Source organism: Arachis stenosperma, chromosome 5 (assembly GCF_014773155.1).
Source record: "Arachis stenosperma cultivar V10309 chromosome 5, arast.V10309.gnm1.PFL2, whole genome shotgun sequence".
In the NCBI taxonomy this organism is placed as follows: domain Eukaryota; kingdom Viridiplantae; phylum Streptophyta; class Magnoliopsida; order Fabales; family Fabaceae; genus Arachis; species Arachis stenosperma.
The window spans coordinates 116855779-116866231 of NC_080381.1; the positions used below are offsets into that span (position 1 = coordinate 116855779).

The following is a 10453-nucleotide window of genomic DNA, read 5'->3' on the forward strand; positions in this document are numbered from 1 at the left end:
TTTATACACCTAATAAATTGAATATCCGATATATCTAATATTTATATTATTTAATATTTTTATTATCTATCTATATTTTTTTAATTAATTTGAGATCGAAATTCTTAAAAATCTAATTAAAGACATGAAAAGGATTCGAACCGGAGGGGATTACATGTAATTAAATGAATGTTGTGTGAGTTCTATTTTAAAGATTCGAATATAAATTTAAATAATATTAAAATAAATTAGATTAAATTGGATTAACCAAACATGTAATTATACAATAATATATAGTAGTTTTATAAAATGTATTTAATAAATACCATATGATATTTATAATATCAAAATAATTTATTTTAAAAATAATATTATATAATATAAAATATTAATTTAAATAAACATTATATGACTAATTTTATAATCAAGTATATATTTTAATTATAAAATATTACTTTAGACCGAGTTAAGTCTACTTGAAATATACTCCAATTTGACTAAAAATAACATAGCAATTTCAACTCCACAAAATATACTTTAGATTTGAACTAAATTTCAGATGGGTCAGGTCTTAGTCTTACACGTAACCCTAGTAGATAGTGGTAAATTACCAAAGCGTTGACATCACTTGCGGAGGCCCCTGTTTTTTGTCACTATAAATATTTGCAACGGTATGATCCTAATTGCATTGCAACACAAGCTTAACGCTTATAACTATATCCAATTAAATTAATCAATCACATCACAAAAACAATGTCTTCCGATCTCTCCATCATCCTCCCCCGCGTTCTAATCGTTTCTAGAAGAACCCTTCGCAAGAACAAGTTCGTTGATTTCGTCGGTAAGTTTTTCTTTTCCTTCTATATTTATTTATTCATTTCATCTCTCTGTTATCTTTTAAATTAATTAATTTGAAATTCAACAAGTGTCGTTTCTTGCTTTGGATTCTCCCTTGGGAGATTTCATGAAACAGAGTCTGCATTACTGGATCCATAATTGTTCATTCAATAACCGTAAAATTTTAAGTAGAATCATAGTTCTATATTTAGTATTGTCTATAAAACATAGATAAGTTATTTTTTTATCTTTTCTAACCATTTTATCATAAAAATTCAAGCTTAGAACACACACATTATGTGATTTATTGATTTTTTTTTTCTTTTATAGGAGAATATCACCTTGATCTTATAGTAAGCTATGGTGCGGTACCTGTAATAGTTCCTAGAGTTTCCGGTGTCCACATGTTGCTAAGTAGCTTCGAGCCTATTCATGGCGTCCTTCTATGCGAAGGCGAAGACATAGATCCGTCATGGTACGAAGAAGGAGATAACAATGGCACTCTCTCGCAGGACGAATTAGACGAAATTAGAAGGGTCCATGCAAGTGACACAGCCATAGACAAAGAGAAAGATTCAATTGAGCTAAGTCTTGCAAAGCTTTGCTTAGAAAGGAACATTCCATACATGGGAATTTGTAGAGGCTCTCAAGTTCTTAATGTTGCATGTGGTGGCACTCTTTACCGTGACATAGGTAAAGAGCTTTCGAAGAAGTGCCCTGAGAGCCAGAGAGTTATGCATATAAACTATGATGATTATGATGGCCATAGGCATGTTGTTAAGGTTGTTGACAACACTCCTTTGCATTCTTGGTTTAAGGATTCCTTGGACGAAGCCAAAATGGAGATTTCTGTAAATAGTTATCACCATCAGGGGGTTAAACGACTGGCGCAACGTTTCGTGCCAATGGCTTTCGCCCCTGATGGTTTGATCGAGGGGTTTTACGACCCTGATGTTTATAATCCCGAAGAGGGTAAGTTTATTATGGGGTTACAATTTCATCCGGAGAGAATGAGGAAGTCGAATTCGGACGAATTTGATTACCCCGGATGCCCATTTGCTTATAAGGTTAGTTTTGTGAATAGATGCTTTCTAAATTAGCCTAATTAATTAATCAAGAAAGTTTGATTATGTTGATTCATTATCTGACTAATTGAAGTTGGTGTTCTGAATTTTATTTGTATTGTGAAGGAATTTGTGAAGGCAGTGATTGCTTATCAAAAGAAGATGAATAATTTAACATGTGTGCCAAAGTCTCCAAAGCTTAACAAGGAAATGGAGGTTAAAAGGAAGATCATAGTGCGGAGTTTTTCACTTGCAAGGAATTTATACACTTCTGGCCATGGGAAAAGGGGTTCTTCCAAAGACTCTGAACTTGAAGCTGGAGCAGAATTTCTTGAGGTATAACTATTTTTCATATCAATATGGCAAAGTGTGAAAATATATAAATATGATAATACTTATATAATACAAGATTAGTCTTTATATTTATTGTTTATTTATATAATTAATCATGGATTAAAGTGTTTTATGCTTGAATTTGCAGTCAAACACAGCATTGAGTGTGCAACAAGAGAATAGGTTAAAGCAAATGGGTGCAACAGTTAGAAATGCAGGATCATATGTTGAGAGGCTGAAGCTAAATGAAGAAAGAGAAAAAATGGCAAGAAATGTAATGGGAAAAATGCCAGTGGAACAGTTGTCTGATCTCTTGTCTTTCTACCACACAATGGCTCAGATTTGTTCTCAAGTCTTGGAAACAAAGATTCATGACCTTGTTGTCAATAATAATTAGTTCTTGATTTTTTTGGAATATAAATTATTATTTGTTGTTCTGTGTACAAAATTAAATTAAATGGGGTTGCTCTAATTTTGTGGTGGGAATCACATGAATCCTGTGTGGTGGTGGATGCATTGTTATATGGCTTTATGTATAATGTGTACACGTTTTAACTTTTTCCTCCTCCCTTAATTTTTGGCTTTTGTGTTAATGAAAGTGATGTTAGTCTCTATTATTAGCTTTCTTAATTTCTGTTGAATAATGAGGTGAAGAACACCATCAACTAGAGGCAGAGTATTTCATACAATAGAAAATAACTAACTTTCCGTTAAATGTTGGGAGAGGATTATTTTTTTTGTTGTCACGGTATTTTCTAACTCGACAGATCAAAAATTAATATGTGATTTGAGCATGATTTAAGTTTCATTTAAAGGTTTGTCGCTGATTACCAATGTGTTAATATAAGCACAAGGCGGAATTCGAATTTCTCGACATTTGTTTAAGCGAACGAATAAATTGATCACTCGACCAACTCAAATTAGTTATTGGGAAAGAATTATTGATTAGCTAAGGGAGAGGATTATTGGTTCTTGAAGTGAGGGGACTAACATGGAATCTAAAATGTCATTTTTTTTATTTGCTTCAATAGTTTGAGGCCCATCATCAATCTTATACATTGAACTGAAGATTATTTTCTTTGAACAAAAAAAAAAACTGAAGATTATTTTTTAAATTGTTTACTATCTCAACGATGACCGTGTCTCCAAGAAGTGGCATATTACTCTCACAACCATTCAAATTCAAAGCAAAAACTAGGGAGAAATTGATACTACAATTTTGGAGGCCATTATTAGAACAATTTTTTTTCTCTTTATATATAGAGTTGGCAATAACTTTGCACGTGCTTCAAATTAGACAGGTGCATTTCTAATTAAGATAAAAAATTTAAATGTATAACATTAGTGTTTTTACATATTTACAGGTGGCAACTGGCAAGATGTTGAATTTAGATTTTTTTCCATTTTTTTTTGGAGAATGTTGAATCATTTATAAAAAATGTACACCAACAATAAACAATTAACTTTCAGAAAATTACTAAAATGGCAATAAATTATAATACAACGACATTATTTGATTTTTCACCACGATCAAATTAACTTCTTTAATATGCTAATATTTTTTAGCTATGTTATGAATATGTAAAAAATCAGTCACTACGTTAATTATAAAAATAAAATATATGTTAAAATATACAATATATATAATATTTTTATCATAAAATTTTTGATACTATATCATGATCGAATAAAAAGATGCAGATAATCCATTACTCTTGCAATATAGTCATTGAATTGATGCAAAGGAACGAGTAATAATTAATAGCACAAGAAATTGATAATAAAATTTTGGAGAGTGGAACATGATCTTTTTGTACCCAGTCTCTTACTAATTAGGTTTTATTAGCAAGATGCTCTACCAACATTTTTTTTTATTTGGAAGTTTCCATTATAATATATAATTAAGCTGGTAACCAAACTTTCATATTATTATATATGCAACATTTTTAACAAAAATGTTCTTAGAGCACTCATCAAAAATAAATTCCAGTATTAAACGAATTCCATAATCAATTAAGCCTTGTTCCAATAGAAACATTGATCCGAGTTAAGATCCCATCTATGCCTGCATGGACCTGAGTCAGTGATATTCCAAGGTTGATAATGTCCAATTACTTTGTCTCTCCCTTGAACATAAATGTCAAAAAAATGATCACCACTTACCCAATAAAATCGACAAAAGTATAAGGTTACGTCGTGGAAGATATCCGGGAGGAATTTGAAACTCCATGATTGATTTGGTTCAACTACTACTGGACCAAGATCATGGTGCTTGTCTTTGCAATGAAGACCAAGTTTATGGTTGTTCGGCAATTTGTTAAACACCTCAACTTTTGTTTTGGAGAACAACCCGCTCTCACACCCATTGAAATGCAAAGCAACAATTAGGGTTAATAGAAGAGAAATTGGTAATGCAATTTTTTTGGAGAATGGGGCCATGTTTATTTTGAACATATAACAAAGAAAAACCCTTTATCTTTATATAGAGTTTTGGAATTAACTAAATCTTGAAATGTGACTTCTCATATGAATATATTTCTATGTAAGGATGATAGTCGATATGTAAATGCGTCTAATGTGAAATAATTTAATTAATTATATCAAATTATTTAACGTGTAGATAATTAAAAGATTAAATTTTTTACTCTATTTTACCAGAAAATTGATGAATCAAATTGCATATATCCTCTAGATTAGGAATAAAATTCTTAACCCTAAATGTTTAAGATAAGATTTTGTAGTTTTCCTCTAAAGATTATGGTAAGAAATGATTGATTAAATAATATCATAATTAACATCATATTGAATATAATTAATAAAGGCAATGTATATCAAATAATGCATTTGATTATTCTATTTACTAAATGAAACAAAACTTCCATGTCTTGATATTTTATAAGTCTAAGTATTTATTTGTGTCTTTTAAAATATGTTATTGATTTACTCTGCCATGCATTTGTGTAAAATGAAATATGTTTATTTAATTACATTTAATGTTGAATGTTTTAATTAAGTTAAGTTTAATAAATTATTATTTTTTAATTTCATTTATTCAATTCCTTTTATCTAGATGAGTCGACTTTTATTTCGAGGCCAGTTAATTTTTTATTAAAAATATAAATTAATGTATATTATGAATTTATGATTGTCTTACACTTTGTAGGTACAAAACATTCATTGAATTGTCTTACACTTTGTAGGTACAAAACATTCAATGTCTTTTATATTAATTTGTTTCTTTCTTTTTTTTTCCCTTTTACCTTAAAATTACTTTAATAAATAATAAAATCATGATTTGTAGTGAAATTATGATTCCTGCATTAACATTCTATGAAACAATTGTAATTGTCCTCTAATCATAATAGTCACTTGAAAAAAAAAATACAGAATTATTTATTCTAAAAATTTAAGCTAAAGCATAGATATACGAATAATTATTAATATAAAAATGCTCAATACATATAAGACACTCCTAAAATAATTTCATTGTATGAAAACATAACAAAACATAGATATCATATTTTGCATTATTGGAGATATATCATGAAATTAAATAAAACAAAGCCGATACATACAAATATGTATTATTCATTATTTTTATTTCTAGAAATTTTAGAAGAGTGAACTTGCCATCCTCCTATCATATCATGATTTTATTCAATCCTTCCACTTAAAACAATTTCGATCTTGACTCGTAACCCTACATGGACCAGATTCACTTATCTCCCATGTACATTTTGTGCATTCTTTTTGGTCACGAGATTCAGCATATACATCAAACCGGTGCAAAGTTTGTGACCAAGTGAAGCTGCAAAAGTATAATGTTGAATCCCAAACTGGGTTTGGAAGAAACTTGAAACTCCAACTTTGATTAGGTTGAATTGTTTGAAGATTAAGATCATGATGCTTGTCTTTGCAATGAACATTTAGATTTGTCTTGCTATTTAGCTTGTTGATAATCTCAAGTACCACTTTATCTGGAAGTAAAAATCCACACTCACCAACATTGCATTTGAAAGCAATGAGTATGGTTAATACCATATAAAATGAGACTATAACTTTGGAGAAGATAGAAGTCATCATTTTTGTTACACAATATTAAGAGTTGATGATACAATATCATCATTACATTACATTTATAAGCAAATAAATTGGATGAATTGTCAATTGTCCCCCCCCCCTCCCCCTTTTAATTTTTTTTTTTAAAAATTGCATGTGCAAAATCTGCACCTTGTCATTGTAATAAGTTTTAACAACTATATGATGTATTCATTTGCTAGTTTATTGATTATTCAGAGTATTGTATTAATTAGAATGATTGGACTTTCTCTATAAAGAAATTATCTGACCCTTTTTAGCTTTTCACTACATCAGTACAATAAAATGAATTTATGATCAAATATTTGGAGGGGTGGATTTGTCACATTTGAATTATTTAGATGAATTTATCTTAAAATTATTAGAATAGTTTCTATTAAGATGTTAGGATAAAATCTATTTATTGTCGAGTAAAATTTTAAAGTAGTTCTTGAAACTTTTTAAAATTTAATTTATACAAAAATATCTTTAAAGTTAGTCAACATGACTCATGTTAGTCCCTGTTCCGTTTTTCATTAACAGCATACAAACGTGAATTCACTACAACAAAAGCGGCACTTAGCGGCTGTTCCTGGAGCCGTTTAGCGGTAGCGGCGGTTTTGAACCGCCGCAAAACATTTCACGACGGTTTAATAAAACACCGGAAGATGGGGCGCGGCTAAACGGATAGCGGCGGTTTTATTCAACCGCTGGAATAACCGCCGCGAAATGTGAATGAGATTTGTGACGGTTGCACTTGTTTTGCAGCGGTTCTAAACTGTCGCCAAATTTCAGTATTTTTGTTCATAGTTATTGGACCCACAATGTAAAGCCTTCCACAAATGAAGAAGGAAAAGTTTTAACAATGTCATATTGCCACCAAGCCAAATGACTCTTCCATATATAGTGCTAACAATTATGTATATCATATGAACACATTTGATTGCGACACAATTTTTTGTTATATACTTTATATCTGATCATAGTTGTTATAGACACCTTATATATTGGACAAAATGCACAATTAAACCAAATGGACGACCAAATTATACAATTTTACCAAATTAAAAAACATTATCAGGATATCCCAAAAGCACATTCTTATGTAATTCGAATCAGTTCCATTCGAATGAGACAAACCAACACTAATTCAAATTAGTAGAGATGCTTATAATTCGAATTTGTCCAATTCGAATTATACTTGCATGTAATCTTAGGGGAATTCGAAACAGGGTGATTCAAATTATGCATGCTAGGACGTCCCTAGTAATTCAAATAAGTCTATTTCGGATTAATTTTGGACTATAGTAGATCTAATTAATTTACATCTATTATATATGATTCAAGCGTATATAAAGAGTACAATAAAGAGTACATTTAATAATATCCATAATGAATTCAATAAAGAGTACATTCAATAATAAATAAAAAATAATAATTATAAATATTTTTTATAAATTATTAAAAATCTAACATCTTCTAAAAATATTTATTAAGATTTAGAATTTAGTCTTTAATTTTTAAAATGAGTGAAATATTTGTCAAAAACATTATATTTATTGGTCAGTTAGCATTATTGAATTTATTAACATGATAATATGCAGATCGTTAATTGGTTTTCATATAAAAATATTTTTATTCTATTTAGTATTTAATTTTGGTAAAATATTAATTAATTTTGAATTTTGTTATTATGAATTCTTATATCTAGGAATACAGGTTAAGATTGTTATTAATAAAAATTTTAAATTTTTTATTTTAATAAATGCTCAACAAATCATTAAAATAAAAAATTTAAAATTTAAAATTAAAATTTTGGTAAAATTATAAAATTTTGAATTTTTAATGATTTGTAGAAAATATTTTTAATTATTATTTTTAATAATTTATAGAAAATATTTATAATTATTATTTTTAGAAAATGTTTGATTTTTAATAATTTATAAAAAATATTTATAATAATAATTATTTTTATTTATTATTGAATGTACTATTTATTATATTCATTATGGGTATTATTAAATGTACTATTCATTGTACTTTTTATATTCTTTTGGACCATATATAAATAGATGTAACAATGATTTAAACATATGTAGCTTTAAGATAGTAGTGTTTAATTAACTAGATTATACCCAGATGGTTATTACTAAAGAAAACATTGCAATATATAGTAATACATATTTTGCGGCGGTTTAAACAAAACTGCTACAAAATATAAAACAATAACTCACTTGGGGTACATATAGCGGCGGTTTTTGAAAAGACGTCACGAAATGCAAACCTGATTGAAATATAGCGGCGATTCGAGAAAAAATCACCGCTAAATGTCGGTCTGATTGCAGCTCCAAATCCCTAACCGCCGCTATATGCATTGCAGGTTGTCGTTTCACGGCGATTTTGTAAAATTGCCACAAAATTTCCGCCGCTATCTGCCGAAATTGTTGTAGTGATTCTTAGTAACACATATCACATAATGGTTTAACCACGTGGATTCTTAGTAAGTAGTAACACATATCATATTGTGGACTTTAGATATTGTGGACTTTAGGATTGGTTAGTGACATGTAATATAGTGATCGTAGATAATTGTATCATATGTCATAATGATATCATGTATCAGTTTGGTGTCATGTATTATGTCTGCTATGTCTTATTACAGGTATACCAAATTGATCTATGCTTTTGTACTAATTTATTTTAATCACTAAAATTGAATGTCGTGATCTAAATTAGTTTATATACTATATTTTATACATTTAAAATTTTTAATATCTTTTGAATGTATTATTTTTTTTAAATTCAAGATGCTTGTGCATTAAACTTTCCTTAATTTTAATCATTCAAATATTTTATATAATAATTTAATAATGATAAATATTATAATATATAAATATGTTATTTTAATAAAAAATTTTAAATACAAAAAGAATAAAAAATTTGTTAGATATAATTATTTATGTACTACAATTTGAAGTAGGCGCGCGATCTTAAGAAAATAAACTTTGTAATTCTTTTTCTAAAGGAAGACGTGTATACAGGGACGGATGCATTCATTTAGTAGTGAGGACAACTGTCCCAGTGAAATTTCAGAAATTACTTAGTAATTCATAGTAAAATGTCTTAAATACCCCCACTATATAATTCGTTTTGACCGCACCCCAAATCAAATCCCTAATCCTTCTTTTTTTCCAATTTTCTTCATCTGCTCCAGGCCTCCAAGCTTCGCAGCCTCCAGACTTCGCACTTCGCAGCCCGCACTCGGCACTCTTGTTTTCAGAGATCAGAGCCCCTCCACCGCTCCGCGTCTCAGCCAGTGTCACGGCTCTTTCCCTGCTGACGTCTCCGGCTCTCTGGCCTCCGACCCTCCGCCCTCCTGTCTCTAGAGTCACTGCCGTGTCTCCACATCTCTGCGTCCCCTTCTGCCTTCTTCTTTATCGATCGGTTTCGTTCGTCCTTCTTCTTCGAATATTGTAAATCTGCGATCTTCTTCTCTCTTTGGTTTTCACTCTTCACTCTTCAGGCTTCAGCAGAGAATGCCTGTCTTTCGTCCTGCTGTCGCTGAACATCACACAGATTCATCACTGGCTACTGCCTACTGGGTTCTACACTTTTGTTTTCTAGAGTTTAGTTGTTCAGATTCAATCTTGGATTTTTTTTTGGTATATTCATGAATCAGAATTTACAGATCTGTAATTTTGCTTATTCACTTATTTGCTTCATTATTGTTTGATAATTGATTTAGTTGGTTTGTTAATTGTGAATTTGTATTAAATATTTGAATTTGTTCTGATGTAATGTAAGTTTAGTTTGATTAATTTATTTGTTAATTGTTTTTGTGTATTGATTTAATTATTTTTGAAGACTTAATTTATTCTGATGTATAAATACGAGAAAATAATATAAATCAGTCAATAATCAACTAATATTAATTTTGAATTTTTGGATGTAGAAAGTAGAAATCTTCTGACGATTCCTTTTAATAATCTGATACATATTTGTTGATTAACATGAAGCATTCTATTTGTTGCATCAGATTTGGTATTTTTAATTCTTTCATAATAGCTTGATTACCTTCCTCTTGATTGGAATTCACAAGCATCCTTTTTGAGCAATGATAAGGCAAATAAATGAGTGGCTGACAAGAGAGACTGAAAATTATT

At 29.5% G+C, this 10453-nt stretch overlaps 1 protein-coding gene across 1 annotated transcript; it reads left to right on the plus strand.

The window, feature by feature from the left end:
* The first annotated feature begins 673 nt into the window (after positions 1 to 673).
* LOC130982643 (putative glutamine amidotransferase GAT1_2.1) lies at positions 674 to 2685 on the plus strand. The gene is made up of 4 exons (XM_057906687.1): positions 674 to 820; positions 1147 to 1883; positions 2007 to 2216; positions 2362 to 2685. Exons 1-4 carry the CDS (start codon positions 733 to 735, stop codon positions 2608 to 2610), a joined length of 1284 nt encoding a protein of 427 aa, XP_057762670.1. The 5' UTR covers positions 674 to 732; the 3' UTR covers positions 2611 to 2685.
* Positions 2686 to 10453: the final 7768 nt, after the last annotated feature.